Below are 27,932 nucleotides of genomic sequence, written 5' to 3'. Positions count from 1 at the left end.
TTTATTAGCTAGCTTCAGAAACGTTATCTTCACGTCAGTGCAGTAAAAAGTTTTACAAAAAATACTGTTGTGCATACTTCTTAATGTAACAATTACTTTTAGCTATTTACAATTACATTTTGTAAAATATATACAAATAATATGCAAATTCCGTTTTCCAAATTTTAGAGAAAAACCTTTAGCATACCACCGGAACTTCTCATCTCGTACCTAAATCACAGCAATAATTTTTTCACATAAATGTTATGAAATATAAACAGCCAAAAAAAACTATTTTTGGTAAAGGCTTAGTCTCACCCTCCAAAAAGTTTATTTGTTATGATCTGATTCTACTTAAAAAAAATTCAGAATGTTTAAAGAATTTGTAAGGGTTCTTGGTTCTGCTATTGGTCTAAAAACAAATAACGCGATTCGAAAGTCTGGTGCCATGCATTGAGGACGTTGGATGGCGAAGGCCATATATTTGCTGAAGATAGAATTCCTCTATAATGGCAATGAAGCCGTGTTCAAACTTACTGCTCGTAAATAAAAAGGAATTAAAGGTGTAACAGATTTGTCGTCTGTGTTTACATCCAGTAGTGGTTTACTAGGAGAATCATCACAGATATTCCGATAAATAATATTCTGCTGATCCAGTGATTGCGTGAATATGACTAAGCGTTGCCGATAACTGGCTAAAAGTTAATGACACGAAATTTGTGATACATCAGCCCAGAATAGTTAAGATTTTGTAAAGAACCTGAAGCTCAAAAACAATGTCTGCCAAAAGTCGTAGAGCCACATTAAAAACTGTTTAGTAATTGCAACTGTGACAGCCTTGTAGATATGTAGATTGCGTTATCGTTGCACAGACTAAACTTTTGGGTTAGAAACTTGCAGAAACTTACTTTAAGTTACACTTACAGATTGTTACAGCTTTTATTAGTGCATATTATAAAGTGAAAATTGCAAGATCGTGTATGTTAATTTTTGTGTAAATTTTGATGTTAATTAAGTTTTAGTTTGCTACACAAGTATAGCTAAGCAAACGTTTAAATAATTTAATAGATTCTGCATAATTAGACGTTTCCATTTTATTAAACACATCATCGGCAACTTATAAATATGCTAAACAGAGCTTTGGAAATGCACCCTGTGAAAAAAAAGGATAAAAAAGTGTTAGTGTTGTTTGTTGACTTTTGATTTGGCAGAAATCAATAATTTTGAACAATTATCAATTGAAAAATTATTGCAGAGTATTTTAAACTAAATTTATGATTACTTTTTGATACCATTGTAGTTGAGTGTATGTAGTATTGAAAGATCTAAACCTTCTAATATCACAGACTATATTCGACCATAGTAAGATAGGGGAGAGGGGGGCAAGTTGATACGAGGGTAAATCGGTACAAAGCTAATAAAACAGCAATTACACTAATTGCGCGAATAAGATTTGGTACGGGAAATAGCTTTTTAGTTCTTTAACTTCCGATGTAAAAAGATTTCCGTTCATTTTAAAATTAATCAGGCTGGGAAGCATTTTGTAAATCGAGCAACTTTCAAAAAAACTGACAACGTGTTTCGTAAGAGATTTTACAAAAAAGGTAAGTACATTTAACTCATCAACTCTTCCATAAGTTTAAGAAAACATTGTTAAATGATTTTGTATATGTCATTTGTTTGTTCGTTGCTTCTGTTAAAATATAACTCGAATTTAATGCAACGCGGTCTAAAGGGGCACGTTGATACAGACCACTTGGGGCAAATTGATACACTGTATCATCTTACCCCTTTGGTAAAGCATTTGAATATGGCCGAAAATATTTTTGTTTATGTATTTGCATTAATGCAATTCAATTGTTTGGTGTAGACTTTTTTTTTTTTCTCGCAGAGATAGTAAATAGGTAAATAGGCCTAATAAAGGTATAGTGAACGAATCAGGTATAATGAACAGGTTCAGATATAGTAAACGAATGGTAGATGGAGGTCCCCCCGGCTCTGTTGGAGCATGTCATATTTCTGGCTGGATGACAAGAGAGAATTTTTTTCTATTTTTGTGAAACATTGTAAACATTTGTGAAACATTGTAAACCAAAAGTTGAACAACCTGTCCAGCTGCTGTTGGACAATCATGAATCTCATGTATCTCTTGAATCTATTCAATATGCCAAGGAATATGGTATTGATCTGCTTTTGTTCCCTCCTCATTGTTCGCACAGACTGCAGCCTTTGGATCGTTCAGTGTTTTTTTCACTAAAGAGACATAATATTCAGTGCGATGCATGGCTAAATAGCCATTCCGGGCGGCCAATGCAGCCTCTTCACATTTCCGCTATATGTTGTAGCAGGTGACATTCAAGCTTGCAATGTCACTTGCTAACATAGTCAGGCTTCGAATCTACAGGGATTTTTCCTTACAATCGTTTTCGGAATGACGCTGTCCTGTTTCTGCCCTTGTCTGTTAGTGATAGGCCAGATCCTGCAGTTTCTGGAGGTGTCGATTCTGCTTTGAACGTGAAGGAAATTGCTACTACTGAAAACAATGGTCATCTTCAAATAGACGTCACTATGAACTTAGCTTCATTTGAATTTCAACCGTTGACATCAGCTCTTTCAGATTCGTTAGCGATATGTAAGGAAAGTCCAGTAGCTTCCACATCTGCTGGAACTATTTTTCGTGCCAATAGTCAAGCTATAGCCTCGCCCTATGTGGTACGGCCATTTCCTAAAGCCGAACCACGCAGCCAGAGTAAACGCGGGAGAAAACAGGGCAAAACACGTATTTTGACCTATACACCAGAGAAACTGGCTATTGACCTGGCAGAACAAAAGAAAAATAAAAAAGGAGAACCAAAGTCAAAATTGATTACACTAAGACTAAGACAACAAATTGTGGGCCCATGAAGAATGTACAGATGGTACTCCTGATTTTATTTGTGAAAATTGCTTAAAGTGATTAAAAAAAAACATATTTTTTTAGTTTGTTTACTTAATCTTTTGTGTTTGTTTACCTGTTTACCTAATCTTTTGTGTTTGTTTACCTGTTTACCTAATCTTTTGTGTTTGTTTACCTAATCTTTTGTGTTTGATTACTTAATTAGTTTTTTAAAGCTTCATTTTCAAGTCTTATTAAATTTATAAACTTGCCCCATGGTGTGTATCAACTTGCCCAGCATGGGGCAGGTTGATACACAAACCTTTACCTTACTTTTTGTGCTGTATTTATTTTAATTATGTTCTAATCAATAAAATTGTGGTACTAAAATATGCAGGATATTTAGTGTAACATATACAAGTTATTATTTCCACTCTAAATATAATATTTAGCTTTTAATGTCAGAAAATGTAAAAAGTGTATCAACGTGCCCCCCTCTCCCCTAAACAGATAAAGAAGTCTTGGAGAGACTAAAATATTAAATTGCATTGTAATGAGATGAAGAATTGGTATGTATTGGGTTTGATAGAAAACAGGAAATGACTCATGTGCATAATACCAAATGCCGAAGGAATATGAAAAATGAGCAATTATAGTTCCCTTTTTATGAAACAAACATGTTGATCTTGTAGTTCTAAAATGTAAACGAGCTACTGAAATTTTCATTTTTAGCTGAGCTTCTCTGCTGAATTATATTTTGAGTTGATTGATCGGGACAACTGCCAGGTAACACCGCCATCTCTGCTGTCACGTGTCCAGCGATGACCTTGAGACATGTCAGCAACTTATTCTACCAATATTTCCATGCCATTTACAAGCTTTTAAACGGACAATTAAAAATATTCCAGCATCTAGCTCAAAAGTCTATGAATATAGATCTCGACATGGCATGGTTTTGTTAAGTAAAAAAGCTAAACATGAGCTAACTAAAGTAGATATCAAGGGTTATTTCAAATAACAAGTATATTCGGAATGTATGTATGTATGTATGTATGTATGTATGTATGTATGTATGTATGTATGTATGTATGTATGTATGTATGTATGTATGTATGTATGTATGTATGTATGTATGTATGTATGTATAATTAGGATAATATACACACTCACCACTGTGAGCCAGAGAGACCGCCAGGTTTTATGTCGTGTCACTCAACCAAAACCTTTTTTATTAGTTTAGTATTAGTTTATATTGATCATTAAAAATGTTTTTTAAATCAAAATCGCGTGTTAGCATGTTAAAAATGATAATTAAAAGCCTTGAATAAATGCTTAAAAAAGTTACTAAAAAATCGGTAAAAAAAGTCGTCGTAATGACGACATAAATTGTGGGTAATGAAAAGCGTAAGTCTTATGTAAGAATGAAAAAAAAACGGGTGTCTTCTATCAAGTAATACAAATAACTTTTACAAATACTTATTTAAGAACCAGATATTGTGAAATCAATTTTATAAAAAAAATCAAAAAAAAGTTTACAATCACTTTTTCTAAAGATTTAATTTTAAGTTACATTTTTCTCAAAATTACATATTTTTTATAAAACCATGTCATTTGAAACAAGACACCCGTGTTATTTTTTGGATTTAATGTTTTTAATCATTAGCTAGCAGCAGCCATTTTCATTTATTAAATTTTATTTAATAAACGAAAAAAAGCCATTTTCATATATTAAATTTTATTTAATAAACGAAAATGGCTGTTGCTGGCTCATCGCTGCTGTTTTTGAACGAAATGACTTTTGCTGCTGCTGCTGCTGGGAATTTTTTGGAGCGAGGTCCAAATCTTTTATACCCTGTAAATTCAACAATAGAAGATCTGATGAAGCTGTATATATATCCTGGGTATTCCCTTGAAATTTGTAATTACCCAACTGTAGTTTGCTCTAGTTGTAGAAGAAACCTTTACTTGATGAAGTCGGGAAATACACCCAGAGGCTCGTGGGGAGAGAGAGTATAAAAGGTAATTCTCATATTTAAAAAATAAAAATATTTTTTAAACTCGTTAATTTTTTTAAAGTGTTATTATAAAGTAAGCCTATTAATCTCTAAAAAGTTTCATGTTTTATTTAAAAAACCAGACCACTATTTATATTAAATCATTCATTGTAATGAAGCATTTATCTTTATATAATTATGTATTTAAATACCACTTTTGAAGGTTGAGTGGAAAATGCTGACCAGGAATTCAGCTTCAATGCTTCAAAGTAGTGAAACAGAACCAATCATATCTTCTTCACCAGATAACTTAAGAACAGTTGTGGGTGTATCACCTGGATACACCCACAACTGTTCTTCTTCAGTTGCTGTAACAAACTTGATCTCTCTTGTCAAGAGTTTGGGAAGCATTCAAGCTGAACAAGTTGCTTCAGGCTTATTAAAAGATAAGATGAAAGCTGACTGCATTCCAAAAGAAACAACTTTTTCTTTATCAACTGGTGGAAACCCATTGGTTGTAACTGTTGGATGTCCTGCCAACAAGGCAAATCGAAGAACAGTAAAACAAGTATCTTTACAGGTTATAAAAGAACATCAAGTAATATTGGAACTTTCTATTAGTGAAACCAAACAGTTAATATCTTCTCTTCGGAAAGGATTAGGGAATAAGACTGCTGTAGAACCTAATATTTTTGGCAAATTGAATGAACTTGAGGAGTCCATATAACATTTTTATAATGTAGAAAAGGTAATTTATAAGTATTAATCACAAAAGTGCACTTTCAGAATGTTCTAACATTTTGTATGAATATGTTTTATATGTAAAGAGAAAGAGATCCTCCACCATGAATTTATGATGGCTACACATACAAATATTGTAACTATATAATGTGTAACCATTATAAGTTAAGTAGTTTTTTTTGTAAAATTAAGTGCAGCTAATATTAAATTGACTAATATATAAATTAGAAATTGTTATCTTTTTTGTGTAATATACATTTAATTTTTTTGTGTTAAAGCTTTAATCCCTAAGTTTTCCCAATCTGGAGATGCTTCAACAAGTTGTTGAATGTGAAGGCTATTTTTTAGTGTATAAATAAATGACATTATATAAATATTTTTACAGATAGGTTTCCTAGACAGTGAAGATGGAAAAGTTTCAAAGGATCTTGTGTATGTTCAAGAGACATCATCTTTCATACTTGATTTGATAAAACAACGTGCTCTAGACCTTCATTCAGCATTTGTACAAATTTCTATGGATGGTGGAGGATCTTTTTTGAAAGTTGTAATTAATGTCTTTGATGCAAATGAAAGTACAAAGTCTGCAATTTACATGAATAGTGGTGTTCAGCGTTGTCAAATTCTTGCAATAGTTGAAGATATTCCTGATACAAACCATAACTTAAGAATAATATTAGAAAAACTCAATTTACAAGATGTCAAGTTTTTTGCAGCATTTGATTTGTGTGCCAATGCTGTGTTTGGTCTGTCAGGCCATGCAGGAAAAAGAGCTTGCCTGTGGTGTGAAGGGTTGAGAAATGAAGAATGTGGAAAACTAAGAACTCTTGGGAGTCTAGATTATTGGTATGAAAAATATGTTTTGGAAAATAACTCCAAGAAATCTAACATGCAACATTATATGAATGTGATATATCCAAGGATTCTCTACCTAGAGGAGAATCCAGATACTCTAATCCAGCATTTAGTACCACCTCCTGAATTGCATCTTTTGATTGGAGTTGTATCTACTTTAGGATGTCTGCTTATGGATACCATGAATTTGATGACTGGCGTGAATTTGATGACTGGCTGAAAACTAAAAATGTTCTTCAGAGACGGTACCAAGGTAGAGGTTGGGATGGAAATAATTCCAACAAGATCTTGAAAAACCTGAATGAACTTGATAAAGTTGTTACATCTCAGGTTCCTCAACTTAGACCTATAGTTCAGTGCATGAAAGACTTTAAAAGTAAAGAATTCTTGTTTTGGTCGAACTCTTGAGTCAGATTATAAGTTAGCATTTGCTAATTTAAAAAACTCCTTCCTATCTACCCAAGATCTTGCACAGGTTCTAGGGAAAAAAATTTCAGCAAGTTGGAAGTTTCACATTTTGCTGTGTCATGTTCAGCCATTTGTTGAATACCATAACTGTGGCCTATCCAAGTTTGCTGAACAGTGTGGAGAAGCTATTCATTCTAAATTTAAGTCTACATGGAGTAGATTTAAACGTAAAGAAGAGCATACTCGACATGGAGAGCAACTACTATCCTCTGTAGTTGATTTTAATGCAAGAAGAATTTAACATTAACTTTGATATGCAGCCCTAGAAACAAAAAGAAGTCAACAAGTCCAGGACAGTGACTATAATCCTGTCAAAACGGCTATTTTCATAGCCACAAAATTTGTTTAAAAACATTACAAATGGCTTGTTTTTTAATATTTCAAGAGCTCTCATTCACAAGAACAACTTTCATTTTAGGCATGTATGTTTTTATAGTGTGCCACAAGATTCAGCAAAAAGTTAGGGGAGCGGGGAAAAAAAAAGTCAATTTGCTCCTATTACATGTTTGAAAAGCTTTTTCAAATCCAATTGAAAAGGTTGCTAATAGTAATACCTACAAAAGAATCTTGAAATAGTTTAGAAATCAACAAATGATTTTAATGGAAGAAGTGTTTAATTTGGTTATGATAATTATACGTGATAAATATATGTAGAAATTTAAAAATTGATTTTTCCAACCTTAGCATGTAAACCAGATTTTAAAAATATTTTTAGTTAACCATATACATTAATACTAAACTAAAAATAAAAGTTTGGATCGAGTGACAAGACATAAAACCTGGCGGTCTCTCTGGTTCACAGTGCCACATGTATTATCAACAAAATAATTATACATTTCTGAGCCATATCTAATTATAGAAAAAAATTAATGGCTCAGTACATAGGAAAAAAAATGAAACCTACTTATAACCACTACTAACAAGATACGTCAGCACAGCATTTCGAAGAGGAGATTTCCCATCTTTGTTGTGGTTACCGCGGCCAGTTATTACAGTTATGCATTTTAAATCAACTAAACCAAAACTCGTTTAATTAATCAAATGTTGACTTACTTCTTTAACAGAAACCAAAAAAAAAAAAAAAAAAAAGGAAAAGAAAGCTTGCCATTGTCTACATCAAAACAAACTATTCTTTCCAAAATACTAAACAGAATTTTAAAAAAATTTCATAAAAACTATAACCCAAAATAAAGAGATTCTATTTTAACATAGGGGTTAGGTTGGACGTAATTTATTTAACTAGATACCATTTGTAAATTATTTTATTAGTTTTTAAAAGCACAAATGAAAAACGCTCCTTGAACATGTAAACGTTCAGCAAAAAATTCATCAAAATGTTCATCTAACTGTTAAGGGATTTAGTACACTTCCCTTCTTTTTTCTTGTTTACTTTATCTATTTCTTCATAAATGAATTTCCACTTTCTAACTTTCTCTTAAACAAAGATTCTATTGCTCATTCCAGTATTTCAAATAATCAATCGTTTGGTGTTTTTTTTTTAAAACTTATTTTTGCACGACACACCCTTTCAAATTCACGATCAAACTCATCTGAAAGGACCAAAAAATCCTTCTATGGAGGCTTTATAAAGACCTTATATGTACATTTGGAGGTGCTTTTAAATCTTTTAATTTTGTCCAAACCTGATTTTTGCGTTTTAACAGGTGGATTTTGGATTTTTTGTGTTTGAGATGGTTAACTTCCCAGTATGGTGCAAAATCAAAACTTTTATATGTTCATGATGATGTCAAATGAGGATGGTTTACAAAAAAATACGGCATTCAGCTCCAAACATACCATGGCGGACACTTCAAAGGCAATTATTGCCATAAGCTTTTAAAAGACGTGGACATTCTCCAACTAATTGCTGAAAAAGCTTGAGCTTATGAAGTCTTTGGTTTTATTGAAACTCTAAGACATTTCAAAAAAGTTGTTTCTTCATGTTTTGGAACAACACTAAAAGAATGCTTTAAGACTGAAAATCAGAAACATCTTTCCTATTTTTGCAAATATGTGTGACCAACACAAAAGGTCTATGCTGTTTTCTACCTCGTTAAAGAATTTGTGTTAAACCATCAATCTTCAGTCGGAATTTTTAGTGAACAACCAACTGAAGCTTTGCATTCAAAACTTAATGCTCATTGGGAGCGATATAAGCATTACTCTGAACATCTAGAATTGGAAAACAACTTTATAACTGTGTTGTTGATCATAACAGCAAGCATTTGTAACAAAGAAAAGCAAACTTTTTATTAAAGTACGCTAGAATTAAAACTAAGTATGCTAGAATTAAAAACTAAAATTGTTAATTTAAGCCTGTTAAAAATACCATTTATTTCTTGTCTAATATTCCACACCTTAGTATCTGTATATTTTTGGCTTGTTTATTGCATGGAAGATAGTATATTGCGTAATTTTTTTCCGTTTTTATTTAAAATACAAATATTTGCAAGGAACTAGAATAATATTTATAGGTAGACATCCGTTGAGAACTTATATCGAACTTTTGAGTACTTTAGATGAGATGTCTTAAAATGTTTTAATTTCGACCAAGCTAAATTTAGAGTTTAAACATTAAGGTTAAGGTTGCATCTTATTTTTTTTTTAATGTTTAAGATAAAAACTTTTTGTAACAGCATTTTTCACCATTTTTACAAAAATACCTAATGTTTACACTCTTGCCTATCTACGAAGATAATTTTTTTAGAAAAAATAATTACACCATCCTAAAGTCAATCAAAGTTCATTAAAAAAATGAAAATTTAATCAAATTTATTTTCGTGTTTAAGAATAATGACCATGTAATGAATGCAACCCCCTCAAATTGAAGGGGTTGTAAATTTTACAAGGTCACCATTTCTAAACACTAAGAGAATTGTTGATGAAATTTGAATTATATAAAAGAGCTTTGGTCTACTATAGAATAACGTAGTTGTTTTTTTTCCGAAATAATATTTTTTTCGACGGGGCTCAAGAGGGATAAATTATTGGGGTGTTTTTTTTCCCCAAGTTCCGATTGCCGTAATTTTTTGTAAACCATCCTCATTTGACATCATCATTAACATATAAAAGTTTTGAATTTGAAACACGAAAAATCCAAAATCCGCCTGTTAAAATGCCGTTATTGCCGTTATCTGAAGAGCTGAGCAAGAAGCATTTTGCAAAATTTTGAAGTTAAAAGTTTCTTTAAATTTTTTAATTAGATTAACTTGAAATATAATGCAATCCTTTCGAAATTTAATTAAACAACATCTTTTGCCGATTCTAAACAACTAAGAGGAAAATGATTTATTTATTTTTTGCGATATCAATTTTCATCAGCAAATATGGAGCTGTAGCATCAGCAATTACATGACTTTGGATGAGTAAATGAAAAAGGAAAAGCTAGCAAACGCCGGTGAAAATTGAAAATTCCAAAACAGAAATTCCTGTTCAAATTATATTAGAAAAGCTCCCGTTGAATTGACATTGAATATTAAAACAATGTTTAAATGGATATTTGCTCAACTTTTATTTTAATTTTTTTTTTAATTTATTATAATTTTAAGTTATTTTCATACCATTTTTAGAATCTGCTATAAACCTCTTCAGTGCATCAATACCTTCGTTGGCATGCAGTCCATGCAAGTCAATGATTTCAGGCGAGGTATTTGCATTTCTGAAATACTTTTAATAATCCATCATAACATTCTAATACCAGCTTTGCTTAAAAAAAAAAACATTTAAAAATAATACAAGAATACAGAGATACACTTACTTCCGACGAAGTATGATTTTCGCAGCACGTGCATGTGCTTCTTTCATCTTAACTGTAAAACGATGGCCCTAAATAAATATTTAAAAAGTAAGAGTAAACTGAAGAAAAATCTAAAAAATCTTTTTATTTACATGAAACTCAAAAACCTCATCAGCATAATGCTGGGCAACAGGTCCTTTTTTCTCTTGAAAAGCTTTTGCAGCTTTTTGAAAACATTCTGCGCGCAACGTTGCATACTGATATGCCTCTGCACGCAAATCGTTATAGTTTTGATCATTTTCAGAAAGTGTTTGATAAACGTCGCTAGCTGTTTTATTGTATTTGACGCCTTTGTTGGGTTCGATCGTTTTTTTATTAGGAGGAGATTCAATAGTTTTCCAACCAATAGCAGATGATGCATAGACATTTTTGACACCAGGCTTTAAACCACATGAAGAATTTGTCAATGAGATTGCTGTTTTTAAGCAATAGCTGATATAAAAAAAATAACAATAGCAGTATGAACCATCACAATCTTTGCATTTTTATATTATTATTCAACAGTAAACCAAATAGTTCAAAAACAGTTAATAAAGGCGGATTTCCACGGAGCGAATTATTTTGTGCGAAGCGAATTTTTACGCAGCTCGTTTTTCGCTGAATCAGAATTTTTATTTCCACCATCAAGTTGGCACGCCTTTTTTATTGCTAGAAAACATGTCATTAATAAGAAAAAGGTTGTTATTGATTAGTAGAAAAATAATTATTTTAAAGATACTGCAAATGAAACAAAAAAAAATTAAAGAAACGATTTTGGGTAAGGAAAATTTATGCCGAACGCCTACAGAAAGGAGAGTTTCATTTATTAGTACAAGGTTTACGTTTGCACGACCAGGAATACCTTTTTAAGTATTTTCGTATGTCTCCAACAACTTACGAAGAGTTGCTTGCGTTTGTAGCACCTATCATTGTGAAACAAAGAACTATAATGAGAGATCCTGTCAGTCCAAGTGAGAGGTTGGCCATAACACTTAGATTCCTTGTAACAGGAGATGCTCAGTGTACTATTGCTGCAAGTTACAGAATCAGTGCTTCCACTATCAGTAGAATTATTAGTGAAACGTGTGCAGTCGTTTGGAATTCATTGAAAGAAAGAAATTTTCTACACGTCCCATCAGAAAAACATGAATGGAAGTCAATTGCAAAAGAATTTGAAAATATTTGGGATTTTCCAAATGCTATAGGTGCAATAGATGGCAAGCACATTATTATACAAGCTCCCCATAATTGGAGGGTCAGAATATTTTAACTATAAAATAATGCATAGTGTTGTCCTTCTAGCAGTTTGTAATGCTAAATACGAATTCATTATGGTAGACATTGGTGATTCGGGAAGACTGAGTGATGGTAGTGTTTTTAATAACTGCAGTCTTGGTTATGCAATTGAAAATAATAAATTAAATTTCCCTGATCCCAACAATATTGGTCATTCTGAAAAAATATTACCATGTTTTAGTTGCTGATGATGCTTTTGGTTTAAAAAAATACATGATGAAACCGTATCGTAATAAAAATATTCCTTTAGATCAAAGAATATTTAATTACAGACTTTCAAGAGCCAGAAGGGTTAAAGAAAATACATTTGGTATTGGAACAACACGCTTTCGTATGCTTCGCAGGCCAATTATTGCTAATCTCTATAAAGTTATTTTAATTACACAAGCGATTGTGGCTTTGCGTAACTTTCTTATGAAAAAAAAGATCAGCAAATAATTATCACTACTGTCCCAAAAATTACACTGATACTGACGGTCCTGCTGGGTTTAGACCAGGTGATTGGAGGAAAGATAATTTATGTTCCGCTGCACTTCAACCACTGACACAATCAGGTTCTAACAACTACTCAAAAAATGCAAAACAGGTTAGAACGACTTTAAAAAATACTTTAATACACCAGAAGGAGAACTGGGATGGCAATTAGACTTAGTAAATAGAAACTCATAAATTTGAAAAAATGTCAACCAATCAGTTCCTGTCTCAATTAAAAAGTGAGTAAAAACTCTAAATTATTACATCTGTAAAGTTTCTGAAGTTAAAGTAAAAATATTGTTACTCTTAATAAAAAACAAAGTCGTTTAGATTGTGATTCAAATGTAAACTTGTGTAATGCATTTATATTTGCATAACTTTGATTACACATAAAAATAAAGCGTGATAAAATAAAAAAGAAGTCATGAGATAAAAAGCAGCTTCATAAATTTATGTAAATAAACTTAAAAACTTATTATTAAAGGTGACAAAAAAACATAATAATAAACCATATAGTTTCAGGGTAATGTCTAACAACTTTAAAGCAAAATATTATGACACTTTAAAGCTAATATTATTTAAAGACCAGTTTTTTACAGTTGATTAATAAGTAACAATTGAAATGGTTGAATTCATTTGCAAGGTTAACTTTTAACAGTTGGCACTTATGCTTTTAATCATATATTAACTACTGTATCATATTTCAAAAATAGCTTTAAATTTTGAATTTAAAAATAATAATTTTCATGTCAATCTAAAATGATAAGTTCATATAAAGAAGTATTTCATGGAGAATATAAGCATAAAAGTTTTAATATATATTCATATATATATATATATATATATATATATATATATATATATATATATATATATATATATATATATATATATATATATATATATGAATATATTAACCTAAATTTCTTCTTGTTCACCGTATTTCATATTGAAAAGAAGTGTTTTTATCTTTATCATAGCCCGCCTGCTTTCTTTCAATGGAGGTTCTTTCATAATCGGAATAAGGCTTCGACAAAAAGAGAAGTTTCATCGTCTTCACCATCTTCCATCCCAGCCGGCATCTTCACGTTGTTTCAACGCTGATATTTGGTTGAAGCGTTGTTTCAACGTTGGTTAACCAAATCTCAACGTTAAAATAACGTTACTTTTAAAACGTTGCTCAGTAAACGTTTTTTCAACGTTAGTTCAACGTTGACAAAAAAAACCCGTTTTTAAATAACTATGCGTTGTGTTGGTGTTTAAAGTAAAATAAGTAAAGCCCAAAAAGTAATTGAAATAATCTTTTAGTATGACACGAAATCGGTTAATAATCTTTCAGTATGACACGGAATTGGAAAAGTTTCCAATAATAAAAGTTAAATTCTCTTCTGGTATTACATCTATTTCTTAAAGTTATTTTTTTTTAATTAATGGGCTAAGAGAAAGAGCTGTTATAACTTTTTCATTTCCACAGAAAGCAAACAGGATTGTGAAAATTTTGAGTTCACAACCACAGAAGAAAAAAGTGACAATGAGGATGTTGATTTCCTTCGAAAATATAAACAAAGAAAATATAAACAAAGAGAATTTCCTGGTTATTTTCCAAGTAGGCATTAGTTTATATGCTGGAATTATCATACATACATACATACATACATACATACATACATACATACATACATACATACATACATACATACATACATACATACATACATACATACATACATACATACATACATACATACATATATATTAAGTTTATTAAGAAATCATATATACATTGTATATATGATTTCATATATACAATGACATGTTATCATGTTGTTGTATTTATGAAATATATATTTTAATGGTTTGTGTAACTTAATTTTACTTTCAATTTATAATTTTAGAGTCAAAAGTTGATGCGTATGGAAAGAACCTAAACTCACCTTGCCAAAAGTTTTTCCAAGAAGATATCAATTCTTCTTTTCAAGATAAAGGTTATTGTCTCATTAAATTTATTTAATTAATTTAAAATAACATTGTCTTATTTTAAAAAAAAAAGATACAATTATAATATAAAGTGTAATATTCAACTGATAGTGATACAAAATGTTGACAAAGCTTTTTTAATCTATGTGTTTTAAGTTCAATTTGTATAAAGAAATTAGTTAAAAACAATTTACCACACAATGACGTTAAGAAAAATAGAAATAAACTACAGAAATTAGATAAAGTTTATAAGTTTCCAATGTCTGAAGGCAGTATGATATTTTATATTTTAAAGTAAATTTTTATTTAAATTTATTTTTTTTTTTTGTAGAAATATAAAATTCATATAAGATTTAAAAGTTTTAAAAACTGAAAAATTTCTTTACTATGCAAATACTAAAATTATTTTGTAAAACTTAACAAAATTTGTAGAGTTTCAAAAGAAAGTGTTGTATCTACTTACCAATGTAAGAAATGAGGTGCGAAATCAAAACAGTGACTGAGCCTGCTTCTAATAGTGAATTTGTAAGCCAAATAAGGGTTATTTTATCAGAAGTGGAGTTCACTGAAGTGGATAAAGCATTAGATGATGAAAAAGTGCGCTCATCATGGGTGAGTTATAATAAGTACTTTTTTAAATAGTTATTTAGTTATTGAAAATTACCCTTTAGTTAAAAAAAGATTGTTAAGATGGACAACAGCCCTTAAAAACATTAAAAAATTCTTGAATTATATAGAAAAAAATTGTCTTGGAAAATACTTGGAACTTGGAATTTGTCCTAGAAAAATCCTGGATCACTTTATTAAAATTTGTCTTAGAGATCTGAAAAAGTTCAATGTTTTGATATCATATTTGACCCAAACCATAATGTTAGATTTACTTTATGTTTTTTGTAGGTAAATCAGCTACAATTAATTAAAGGAACATCTTCAAAAGATAGAATACACAAAATTATGCTGAGGTAATTAACTGATAGCTCTTATCACATTTATAATTACTTTTTACAAAACTTATTTGTTTAATAATTTTAGAAAAAATTTATTTCATAATAAATTCAATTTAAATATTTGAAAAATTATTATTTATTTATAATCATTTCACAGTTACATTATCTTTTAAAAATTTAGAATATTTTCAAACAATTTTATGGCCTCAATGAATATGAAAGGCAATGATGGAAAAATATGTTTTAAGAACACTAATTTATATGGCATTGTTAAAGGTATATCTTTATAAATTATGTGAAACTTTTCCATTCATCATTTAAAATCTTCCTTTTTTGATTTTTACTTTATATTTTCTTTTTTTTTACAGCTTCTACTATTATATACGATGGAGCGACAGAAACTTTGATTGATGGAATATTGTCTGACTTCCTAAAATACGCTCATTTAGAAAAGGTGGCAGTAAAGAAAAGAAATTTGTGTTGATTTTATTCAAATATATGTAAATATATGTAATATTTAAATATATAAATATCATAAACAAATGTTATCTTTTTCTTTACTAATATATGTCTAACTAAACTTAACTAAAAATAGTCTAACTGTAGACTGAGTATATTTTATACGCTTAATATACATTGATAGTCCAATAGACACAATTAATTGAGTCTATTGAAGATTGATTTAACGTTGATAAATCAACGTTGAAAAAAGCTGTCATTCTAAACGTTGTTTCAACGTAAATTCAACGTTCTTATAACGTATTTTGCGTCGATTGAACGTTGATTTAACGTTTGAACCGAACGTTGATTTAACGTTGATAAATCAACGTTGAAAAAAACTTTCATTCTAAACGTTGCTTAAACGTAAATTCAACGTTAGGTTTCAACGTTAATTCAACGTTATTTCAACGCTGTTTGCCGACTGGGATCGTCTTTTTTAACATCTTGTCACACTCTACTAATGATTGAGACAATTGTGAGAATGACTCCTTGTTCTGGTTTGTGACCCGTGCTTTCTTTTTTTATTGGTTGTTTGGAATGGTTTAATCTTTTAAGAGTTCCAGTTAGAATTAAGTCACTACCACAACTACTTGTACTTGGACTTAATGGTGAAAAACTACACTGTGAGTGAAATGATGATGACGAAGTAAAATCTGGAACAACATTAGATTCGGTTGGTTTGTTTGCACTTATTTCATGCAAAAATTCCATCTGATCAAAAAACTTACATTTTGGTAAATTCAATCTTGTCATACGATTACGTTTGTTTAAACACTTCTTTAATGTATCTTTCAAATTTTTTAATTGTTTTTGAAGAAAGTCCTCTTCTTTGTTAAATAACAATGCAAGTTTTTTCCAAGCATTTGTTTTCACCGTCCTGTCTTTGTATGTAACATGATTTACATCCCACAAGCTTGGTAACTTACGAACAGCTTCAAGAAAAGTATCTTTATCAAATTCAGCTGGTTGACAAGTATCATTATCGAAAGTCTCTTCACTTTCGACAACTTCGTTAACCTCATCCGTAATTGCAGCATGATTCTGAGTATATTGCGAAGCATTTAATAAAACCATTAAATCTACATTATTTAGTGGTTGAGAGATATCTCTGTCTCTTAACCACTCCATTAACAGGTTGTTGTCGGGCATTTTTAAATTTACTTTATTTTCAACAATTTCGATGTGTTTGTTTTTCACACGATTGTTTTTCACACGATTGATATTCACACGTTTTGTTTTTTTTCACACGTTTGATTTTCACACGTTTGGTTTTCACACGTTTGGTTTTCACACGTTTGGTTTTCACACGTTTGGTTTTCAAACGTTTACTTTCAAACATTTCATTTTAAACACAATTGCTGAGTTTGCATATTTTAAAGGACCTGATTGGTTCTTTATTTAAGCGAATAAATTCGCCACAAATGAAGTTGAAATCTATCCAGCTTTTTTGCGAAACGAAAAAATCTCCAGGCGATAAAAAATATTTTTGTGCGCATGCTCAGAAACATTCGCGGCGAAAAAAATTACGTTGCGCGAATTAATTCGCTCCGTGGAAATCCGCCTTAACACTTTTATCATTTATTGAAATCAAATGAAACGAAATCTATAAAACTAACGTTAACCTACCCACACGATTCGAGCACATCATCAAGTGCATTTTTATCTACCCCAGGAAACTCACTATATAGGTCTTCACGAATTCTTTGCTGTTTGGATGTTAAATGTTTACCGGAAAAGTCCTACAAAGTTCCGTGAAATGAAGTTTTCTTAAACATACTTATACACATTTTTAAGTATACAAACTATTTAAGTATTCACTATTAGTTAATAGCAAAGTACCGTAGCTCCACGCTCATCACATGTTAATAAATCTGTAAAACATAAATTTAAAAAAGATATATTTAATTATGAAAGTGATAAAATCACCCTTAATTTTTCACCAAAGGCAGCTTTAGGCGTATCTTTTGTGGAGTATTTATTTCCAATCGGCACAATTCTTTGCTTCTTTTTCACATTCCCATCAACAAATTCGGTTTTTGCCTTTTCACTCTCTTGCATATGCTGTGTAATTGAATTTCCTATAAAAATTTATGTTTGCTAGTGACATTGCGTCACAAATATACTAGCGAAAATTAACTTAAAACCAATTCTGGTTAATTTCGGAACTATTACACATATACATAACAAACAAACATTTTAAACTGTAAGTGTAGAGTGTAACAAACATTTTAAACTGTAAGTGTAAGTGTAACAAATGACTGAAAAAAAAGAAATTAATTTTTACCTGATTCTAAAACAGTTTGGCCTGCACGTTTCCTTTTCTAAAATTAAAATTGAAGTTAAAATAAATTTAAAATAAAGAATCCTAAGGAAAAATGGCACAAGGAAAAATGATACAATTAAATGGCCGCTTTCAAATACTTTTAAAACTTATGTCATTTTAAACTAAATCCCAAGTTTTTATATGGTTGAGCATGCTAAACATTTCTCTACAAAATTAATTAAATAGTAAGATAAAAGATAATTCTTAACCACTGAAAATAAACTTTGTCGCTTTATAATTCTTGATACTGAAAATAAAAAACATCGGTTATCTAACTATTAGAAACCAAAACCTATCTAAGCCCCCAAATAAATGAACATAAAAAACACAACAACTGTTAATGAACATAAAAAACACTATTAATGAACATAAAAAATACAATAATTTTTAATCAACATAAAAAATACAACAACTATTAATGAACATAAAGCATTAAATGTCTTTTGTCACTGTTCATGACTGAGTTAAACACTGAAAAAGACTAAATGCTGTCATCTGTGAAATGAACCAAGGGCTGTTACACAGCTACAAAAATTAAAATTGAAACCAATACTCCCATGAATACACAAAAGAAAAGAATTTTCATACTTCAGAAAATAAATGACATCATTAGGTTTTATAAGTCAAAATGAGCTTTATAAAGAGTTTTTGATTCCTTAAATAAGCAAGTACCGGATTATAAAAAAACTTTAATTATTTAAAGATGGTTGCATAAAACAATTCTGTTAGATTGTTATAGGTAATCATACTATGGTATATAAGAATCAGTTTGCTGTATTCACCATGTTACAACCTGTTTACAAAATTGTTGTACTAAAAATATCTCATTGGCTACTTAAATTTAAAATTTAAGATGTTAAAGATAAATTTTTTTCAGCATTTATTTAAAGATCCAAGTTATCATGACAGAGATAATTATATGCGAGAAAACACCTTCAGCTGGTAACGAAGAAGGAGAAAGCCTCTAAGATATTAAAATTAATCATAGACCCAGTTTTCTTGAGTCACAAAGTGCCTCACAATAAAAAAGTAATCTAGGGATGGCACAATACATTCAACAATATAATTGATTTTAACATCCATTAACAACAAAACTGACACAAAAGTTACACCAGGAACAACATAGTTACTTCTTCATTACTAAATGGCAAACAAAATGCATGTGTAGCAAATAAATGGCAATATATATTTAGCAGATTATTGACATTGCATATGTTTTATACATTAATATTGATTGATTTTGTTATTCATCCTGAGTTATTAACATAGTTACATAATTAATTAACTCCATTCAAAGGTTTTTAACTGAAAATGCTTATGACTATTTTTTACTTTTGCAATTTTTATATTTTATTTGGTCATCAAATAAAGAACAAAAAGATAAAATATTTTCAATAATATACACTTAAAAAAGAATACCTTCACTGAGTTCAGCCAACTTGAATGTAACTCCTTTGCCAAATTAGGATTTAATTCCATTACATAGTCTGCTGAGTAGAGATTTTCTAAAATCAAATTTATCCTAACATAATGAGAAGTTAAAATAAACCAATTAGTTCTTATACCCAGATTCACCTACTTTGTTTTGTCATTATTAGAACTAATGGACTATATGTGGAAAGGAATCTTTTAATACTTTATGACCTTTAACATTTTAAAATGCATCAACCATTGAACAGACTATAATAATTTTAAAATTGCAATTCAACATACCATAATCATCTCCAGAACCAAACCTCTTAATTAACTCCATTCCCAGTCTAGGATCAATAATAATGTTTACATCTTCACCATTTGTAGTGTCACAATAAATTATTTCTCCAGCAATACTATTCTGGTCTATACAGTTTTGGGTTGTGTTGTTTAAAGAATAGGAAGTATCTTTAATGTCATCTTGCTCCATATCTTCGCTATCAGGTTTATCAGACATATAAGTTAAATTAGATAAATGGTCGACAGTTTTCAAAAGATCTCCATCATACTGAAGTAAGTAATTACGTATGTAATTTTCATCTTGTAATGGAAAGCACTCTGTGAGAAACTTAATGTCAAATTCAAGTAACTCATTCTGCATTATAAGTTGACACTCACTAGAACTATTATCTAAATTACTTTTTGAATGAATAACATTTTCTTCAGTTTGGTATGAATTAAATACACACTGATTTGATGTTTGTTTTTTACTTTGAGAGTTGTAATCAGACTTTGGTACATTACCACAAACTGTAGAAACCAATGCACTCACAATATCCTCAATTTTACCTTTTTTTTTTATTGACATGCTTTTAGTAGACGAATCATAAAATGAAGAAACATCAACTATGAAATTATCACTAAGAATAACATTTTCTGATATTTCAGGGTTTTTTACAGAAAGATCAGGTTGAGCACTACACATTTCTTTGTCACTATTACTATCAGTTTCTTTTGATGAAGCACCATCAGGAGCTATATTGGAATTTCTTTTTAGGTAACTCGAAGGCACTTTTAGGTTGAAACTTTTTATAATACTTTCAACAGTTACATGTTTTTCATACTTCTCCTTCATATGCTCAATATGGTCTTTTGATACACCATGAGTGTTGCGTCTGGATCAACAATAAAATCTTACTGTTTTGATGAAGAAATTATTCTTTAAAAATAATAACAAAAACTAAAAAAACAATTGAAAAAGTCAAAACACAAATAATTTTTTAAATAATACATTATTCAAAATAAAGAATAAAAATTTACTTAGCCAGTTCACTTGGATTCCAAGCCCAAGGTGTCACTGGTTCTATTATGTAAACCATATAATTATGTTTTAATGCCTACATAAAAAAAAACAAAGTTTTGAGAAAACAAATTATTTCAAAAACTTAAAAAAACTAAATAAATAACAAGAGAGAAAAAAAAAAAGAATTAAATTTTGAAGACTAATAAGAAAGTGATGATTTCTCTTCCAGCATTTGTAACTTTAACATAAAACTTTTCATATGACTTTAACTGTTGTTTACATGACTTTAATGTTACATTAACTTACCATAGCAACATAGGGTTTTATTTCCCAGGCCATTGTATTTGTGTTGTCTATTATGATTGGTGATATGTTCAGTTCCATACCATCATTTGCTATTAAGATTAGAAAAAAATTATGATTATAAATTAAGAAAAAACATTAAAAGATAATATAGAATCTGTTGAGCTCCACTAATAAACTAGTTTAAAAAATGAGTTTTTTAGAGGGGAGAAAACTGCTGTTATAGGTTACATTTATCAATTAAATATTGTAATAATAGTCTCTAAACTTTCTTAGTAAAGCTAGAGACTATTGATAAATACATTAAAAGTCTTTTACTGAAATTACTTTTCTGCTATTATTTCATGAGCAACGAGTGTTAAGTAGTAAAATGAAGGGCATGTATTATTTCATGAGCAAATAGTGTTAAGTAGTAAAATGAAGGGCATGTATTATTTCAAGAGCAACTAGTGTTAAGTAGTAAAATGAAGGGCATGTATTTACTACTTATCTCTACTAATTTTAAGATCTTTTTTAATTTTTTGCAATTCAGATTTAAAAACTTAAAAAATTTAAAAAAACTTTTTTTTATGTTTTCAAAATATTGCTCAAATGCTCATTTTAAGTGCAAGATTGTGAAACCAAAAAAATGCTACAGTTTAAAAAAAGAGTTACGATTGGGCCTGAAAAGCAGCTTTTACTTTTTAAACTTCACCCTCAAAAATACTTTACTATGCTATTTAAAAAATATAAATACTGGTCCAATAAATCAAAATATATATCCCTTTTAATAATTTGGAAATCAATTTTGGGCTAAAAAAATTATTTTAATGCACTTATAGGCCAAAAAAGAACTTTCACTATGGGAAATTTCAAAATGAATTTAAACATATCAACCTTTAAAATCAATATATTAGTGAGTACTTTGTAATTTTATCAAAAGGATCAGTAGCAGAGGGCTGAAAGATTGTTAACTATAACTATAAATGATTTTCTTGACTTTTTAAAGAAACCCTAAATACAGGAAATTTTTATTTAAGATTATAAATATAACATTAATAATATTACTATTAATATTTTTATTTATAATTTATTTTTACTACTTAATTTTAATTAGAAAGTATTGAAAAAAAATTCTAAACTCAATTCAAAGGTTGCAATTATCATATGTTAAATTATTATTGTTCTTAGAAATCTTAGAAAATTAAATGAGATTAGAACTTCAAGATGAATAATTTTATTAGTTTCTTAGTACCTGTGTTGAGTGGTCAGAGTGACAAAAAAAAAAACAAAAAACAAACACATGAATTAGCTTAGTAAAGAATAGTGACACTGCTAAACAGTAAAGACAAAAAATAATAGTGGCAATAATATTAGTGGCAAACCATTGTTGACAAACTGGTGGGGGGAAAACTATATCAAAAATTGGAATACCATAATAAGTAACATATGCAATTGCTTCAATAGAAAAGGATAATAGACAAAAAAAACTTTATTGAAAATCCAAAAAGAAAATAATAAGAATTCAAAAAAACTTTAAAGACTATAAGAGATAGTTTAGCAAGTTTTTTTGAGAAAATAACCATTTTTACAGTTTTTTTTTGAAAGCTATCATTTTAATGTTTACTTAAAAACGCTTAGTATAAGAAATTATGTAAACTATTTTTTAAATTTTAATTTTCAAGATGATAAAAACACATAACTACAATGAGGGAAAAATACAGTGGACTAAAGGGTAACCTAGTTCTGATGAGCTTCACCTAGGATGACTTTTTACAGGCAAAGGTTTGCTTTACTAAAATCAATTTCAGTTGTTGACTGAAACAAATAACCACAATACTTTAAGCATAAGTGTACCTTGTAAAAATTTTCATTATGACTCTGTGCAGTATATTGGTTGAAGAAAGGTGATCATTTTAAGTCACTATCAAAATTTAAACTGTAAATAGAAAATATGAGCAAACTCTACATATAATAGATATGCTTTAGATGTTTTTGCTTTTTCTTTAGAAAATATGTGTAAACAAAACTTATGTTTATTTCATAGTGGACACACTACCAGAGTATGATAAGGAGTCCAAGTTGCTCATATAAAAGTACATACAAGTCAAAAAATGACCTTGACTTATACATTGTATCAACTTATACCAGTTTTTCTTTTTAAATTAAAGTTTTTGAACAAAAGCTAAAAGAGAATAGATATATTTGGTTAGTTTACTTACATTCTTGGTTAAGATGCACTGATAAGGTATTGCAAGTTGCATTATATAACATTTATAAATATACTGTCTTATTGGTATCAGAATAATCTGGTATCAGAAAAACCTTAGGCAACATTTTTTTGACACTAATAAAGATGATTACAGTAAAACTTGGACCTTTTTTTAGTCCAAGTAACTGAAATTGATTTTAATTATGCTTACTTCTCATTGACACAATAAAAATAGTAGATCAATTTAAAGAAATTCTACGTCAGTCCAAGCTGACCCTCTGGTCTACAGTGGTTTGATGAAATATTATAAAAATGGAAATTACGTATTACTTCTCCTTTGATTCCACTGGTGAGCCTCCTGTAAGCGATATGGGTCATAAATGTATCTAAATCAGTAGTTAAATAAAAGTTTTTATTTTTAGTTTTTTAGAATCAGCATTAGACAGCTTTATAAAAACACTCTCTTTACACTTAGATTGTACACACCTTTACATAGATCATGCACTAAATTGTTTTAAAATATTTAAAAACCTTTCATTGTCAAAGAAGAAATCATCTGTTGAGTAAAGTAAACCATTAGCACCTCTCAGCTGTCTAAAATATAAAAAATTGAACTTTTTTGTGTTTTTGTTTAAAAAAATCTTCTCAATCATCTTTGAATGTTGCATCCTTAAATAGGATAATCCTTGTAATGAAAGAAAATAACCTAGCTTTAGTTGATTTCCCAGATCCTGGAAGACCACGCATTATAACCAAAACTTTATAAGTTGGATTATTTAGATTTTTTTCTAAAAAAACTAAAAAAGCATCCTTTTTATAGAACTACAGGATTTACAGAAATATTTACAAGATGAACTTACCTTTACACCTGTTAACAAAATTATTAGGTATAAGCATACAGTAACATGTAAAATAACTATGTATGCTATGTCAAATTAGAAAATTATACCATCACTTAGTTTCTCATTATCTAGTTTCTCATTAACAGTCAAGCTTTGCAAAAACCCAGAACTATTATTAAAAGTTTTTGAAGAATCTTTTCCAGAAAACTGATCCAATAAATTTAATGGTTTGTGAACACCCACACCATTTTGGGATGAAAAATCATTTTGTCCACCAATTGTTAAGAGGTGGTCCAAAGCTTTATCAGCTAAAAACAAAAACTTTAAATAGATTAAGACACTCATTAACAATCTGCTATTAGGATTACCTTTTTATCAATGATTTTTAAACAAAAATCCATTGTGGAATTTCAACTTGTGCTTAGATTAGCAATAAATCTTAACTAGAAAGCATTATATTTAAACTATATTATATTGTTTGGCAAACTGGTGTATTAGAGCTTGTAAATTATTTGAAAAATTTTATTTCTAATTTTTTTTTTGCCACTTTTTTTAATTATTTGAAGAATTTTAACATTTTGTATCAAAGAAATAATTTTTTTTTATTAGTAAACCTTTCTTATCATCAAATAAGAATACAAGGGAAAAACCATAGTTGTCCAATTTTGCCATATTTTGCATTTGTCTCTTTTATCATGTACTGGTGCTTGCCTATTACTTCTAACAACATACAGACAAAAAAAACACCATTTTCAGGGGACTATCAAGGTGTCATTTAAATAAGAAACACTGATTTTCATTGGTTTATACTTCTGTACTAAGTAAAAAAAAAATCTAGGAAAAAATTACGTGACCAGTTAGCAACTTTCCAAATAACAAGGTGGATGTTGTAAACAAACCAAATGTCATAGAAAAGCTGAAGAAAAAACAAGTTACTGGTCAAAAAGGAGAGTTTTCTCAAGATGAACAATTGAGAAGTGATGTTGCAGGACCACCATGTAACTGTAAATCCTGATATTTTTCAGGTTATTACCAAAGATGAGAGGGCCTGGAGGATTTCCTATTTCAATTCTTTGAAAAAAAAGATGAACATACTGCATATTTTGCCTCTTTCAATTCTGTTCATAGAGTTCGACACCACCAGAACAGAAAGGAAGATTCAGTGAAAGCAGAATCTCACCATTATTATAAATGTCATATGAGTATTAAGAGATGATATATGTACTTGAATCAATCAAGTAGTCAAGTAGACCTTCCTGTTGAGTCTGATTGTACAAATACATTAATGTTTGCGCAATCAGACTCAACAGAAGCCAGAAGAATATTTCTCTTGATCTCTACCAAAGGAAAGCTGAGGAAAAGATCTGTGCAATTAGAAGCACAACGCTCCAATGACTGTAAGATAATCTGCTTTGTTTTTCAAAAAATTTTCCAATACCTAAACATTTCAATTTAAGATATTAACTGCCCCAGACAGCTGTCATTCTACTCCTTTAACATTCATGTCTTTCCATTGAAAAATTTTTATTTTTATTGCTACAATGAAACTGTGGGCAAGAAAGGGTTGGATGATGTGTACTCAATGGTCTAAGATTTTTTTAGTCAGCTGCCTCATGATGTGAAACAGATCAAGTTGATTTGTGATCTTCTGTACAAAACAAGAACTGGACTGTATCACATTTCTTGCATTATCTAGCTCACAAACCAGAGCAATTTAACAAAAGCAGTTTCATTTCCAGTTTAAGGACACTCCTTTATGGAATATGATAGACATGGCAAATGTGAATCAAAAGTTTCCAGCAGACACACCAGCAAACTGGAAGAAAGCTCTACAGACTACACATACCAAATCAGAGCCTTAAAATGTCATCAATATGATAAGCGATTTTTCATATTATCATATATGTTGTCTGGAATTCACAAAATATCTGATGCCACATTTTTGCAATTTTAGATTTAAACCAAACATATTCAGCTATTTCAAATCAAATTATTCATTTTTTCATTTTTGTAATGAAATTCCTTTTGTAATGACAAAGCAAAAAAAAGAGAGAGCTTAGTGTTGCTGAATCAGCAAGTATGTCCATAACATGTAGTTCTGAATCCATACCTAAAACCTTGAGTCAAGATTGAATTGAAGAACATACCATAAGCTTAAATAAGCCTCCAAATTGTACAAAGGAAATCACTAAACATATCATAAAACTTAAGGTTGCAGCACTACTGAACTGTACCAATTTAAGTTAGTGATAGGAAAGAACCCAAATTTTACAACTCAAGTTTGGTTTGGATTTTTTTAGCCTTTGCTTAGTTCAATCCAAAATCTTGTAGTTACTTTTCTCTAAAAAAATTTTTTCAGCTCTAATTTAAAAGAACTAGCATAAGGATTTGTTCAGGATGATGTGAATGTGAACAGCCTATTCCTCTCTCTCTCTCTCTCTCTCTCTCTCTCTCTCTCTCTCTCTCTCTCTCTCTCTCTATCTGCTATCAAGAGGCAACTAGAGGAGAAGGATAGATGTAAACACCATACTCCTTTCTCTCTCTTTTTTGTCCAACATCAAGTGGTATTTAAATGATACCTCTGGGTGTCAACTATCAGGCTAGTTGGATGGCAAAAGTATTGTCTAAACTGAAGTTCAAGCTAAGAAGCCTCTGCTAGACAGAGCTTGAATGATATACAATAAAAATTACAGGTAGAAATTATGAAATACTTATCTCAATGTGTACCATAGATCAAATGTTAGATTTGTGGTACAGATTGTGATACAAAACTAAATTATGATTTAACAAATGCCTTTTTGTTCAATGGTCTACTTGCTCTAGCTCCATCAGTAAACAATTTTATTTGTTACATACAGTATATTGTACCAAGTTGCACCTGCTGACAGCCAACTTGATCTTAAACTTTGTGCTAATGTTTTTTAATTAACCTTGCATTTAGCAACATGCTTCTAAGATTCTTTTTACTTGTTGATCCTGACTATTAAATATTTACACTAGTAAAAAATTATTAAATGCCGTAATTAAATATATTAGTATAAAGAGTAGCAAGCTATATATCTAAATATTTTCCTATCAAAAGAATGCTTACCATCATAGTCACAATTCGATAATACCATATCGATAATACCCAACTCAATTTTTCTCTTAAAAACCTCATAAAAGTGGCTCTTTATATCATTTCTTTTTTTCAAATCGTTTTCTGTGTATGGATCAGAATCCATTTGATGTAAAAAGGTTTTTTTAATATGTAATATACCTTAGCGAACGATAGAAAGAAATTTAAATTTTATAATTGGATTTTAATTGTGTTCTCAGAAAATGTTCTAATACCATACTAAAAAATATTTTTAAAAAGAAAAAGCTATTTTAAAGCTAAAATACAAAGATATAGTAAAATAAGTCATTTGTCAAATTATTAAAATTTACCTCAGACACAAATGACCTACACATTAAAGTATACAAAAGAAGTTCATTTTGCCTATTCGGCAGATCTACCTAACGCACTGTACTCTGCGGAGTACAGCGCATTTGGTTGAATAACAAATGAATATCGGCATTTTGGTTTTTTTCTGTTCAATAAAAATCGGATTACGTACAAAGGGGTCGTTTGTACGTCATGAGATTTTTGACCATTTTTAATCCCTCTCCCCTTATTTGTAAAAGAACTTATCA

General features: G+C 29.8%; 1 protein-coding gene and 3 pseudogenes across 7 annotated transcripts; 2 read left to right on the top strand and 2 right to left on the bottom strand.

Moving 5' to 3' along the window:
• On the bottom strand, positions 1 to 27,827 carry LOC149891880 (NEDD4-binding protein 2-like). Of its 6 annotated transcripts, none has more exons than XR_016449935.1 (17): positions 27,687 to 27,827; positions 24,365 to 24,565; positions 24,122 to 24,212; positions 23,947 to 24,009; positions 23,746 to 23,801; positions 21,228 to 21,316; positions 20,939 to 21,015; positions 19,919 to 20,793; positions 19,625 to 19,710; positions 18,167 to 18,203; positions 17,809 to 17,960; positions 17,509 to 17,621; positions 10,816 to 11,140; positions 10,670 to 10,737; positions 10,473 to 10,578; positions 7,817 to 7,925; positions 1 to 210 (listed from the first exon to the last, which is right to left on the bottom strand). XR_016449935.1 is itself a non-coding variant. In XM_090079229.1 (17 exons), exons 3-17 carry the CDS (start codon positions 24,160 to 24,162, stop codon positions 165 to 167), a joined length of 2,235 nt encoding a protein of 744 aa, XP_089935355.1. In that variant the 5' UTR covers positions 24,163 to 24,212; positions 24,365 to 24,565; positions 27,687 to 27,827; the 3' UTR covers positions 1 to 164. The 6 variants fall into 6 exon arrangements, 4 of the variants coding, with proteins under 4 accessions (XP_089935355.1, XP_089935354.1, XP_089935356.1 ...); XR_016449934.1 differs by lacking the exon at positions 27,687 to 27,827 and adding an exon at positions 27,349 to 27,556; XM_090079229.1 differs by having other exon boundaries at positions 10,473 to 10,570.
• LOC149891883 (uncharacterized) lies at positions 5,072 to 7,257 on the top strand (annotated as a pseudogene).
• Positions 13,343 to 17,144, bottom strand: LOC149891881 (uncharacterized; annotated as a pseudogene).
• On the top strand, positions 13,767 to 15,885 carry LOC149891882 (uncharacterized; annotated as a pseudogene). Its single transcript, XR_016450279.1, has 7 exons — positions 13,767 to 13,832; positions 13,898 to 14,063; positions 14,353 to 14,442; positions 14,867 to 15,046; positions 15,332 to 15,396; positions 15,563 to 15,657; positions 15,750 to 15,885. The product of XR_016450279.1 is annotated as an uncharacterized LOC149891882 (transcript).
• Positions 27,828 to 27,932: the final 105 nt, after the last annotated feature.

The sequence above is a fragment of the Hydra viridissima genome, unplaced genomic scaffold (assembly GCF_058129835.1).
Source record: "Hydra viridissima isolate aposymbiotic clone 2 unplaced genomic scaffold, HvirCarnegie_v1 scaffold_2, whole genome shotgun sequence".
Lineage (NCBI taxonomy): Eukaryota > Metazoa > Cnidaria > Hydrozoa > Anthoathecata > Hydridae > Hydra > Hydra viridissima.
This window is presented reverse-complemented; position numbering and strand designations above follow the sequence as displayed.

Excerpts from the sequence above, each read along its gene's own strand:
- LOC149891880 (XM_090079228.1), bottom strand. The coding sequence starts at position 27,481 with ATGGATTCTGATCCATACACAGAAAACGATTTGAAAAAAAGAAATGAT. Across the intron at positions 21,016-21,227 it reads TAAAACCCTATGTTGCTATG|GCATTAAAACATAATTATAT; the intron begins GTAAGTTAATGT and ends TTTTTTATGTAG. Across the intron at positions 11,141-17,508 it reads GATGTGCTCGAATCGTGTGG|CTATTGCTTAAAAACAGCAA; the intron begins GTAGGTTAACGT and ends TTTTTATATCAG.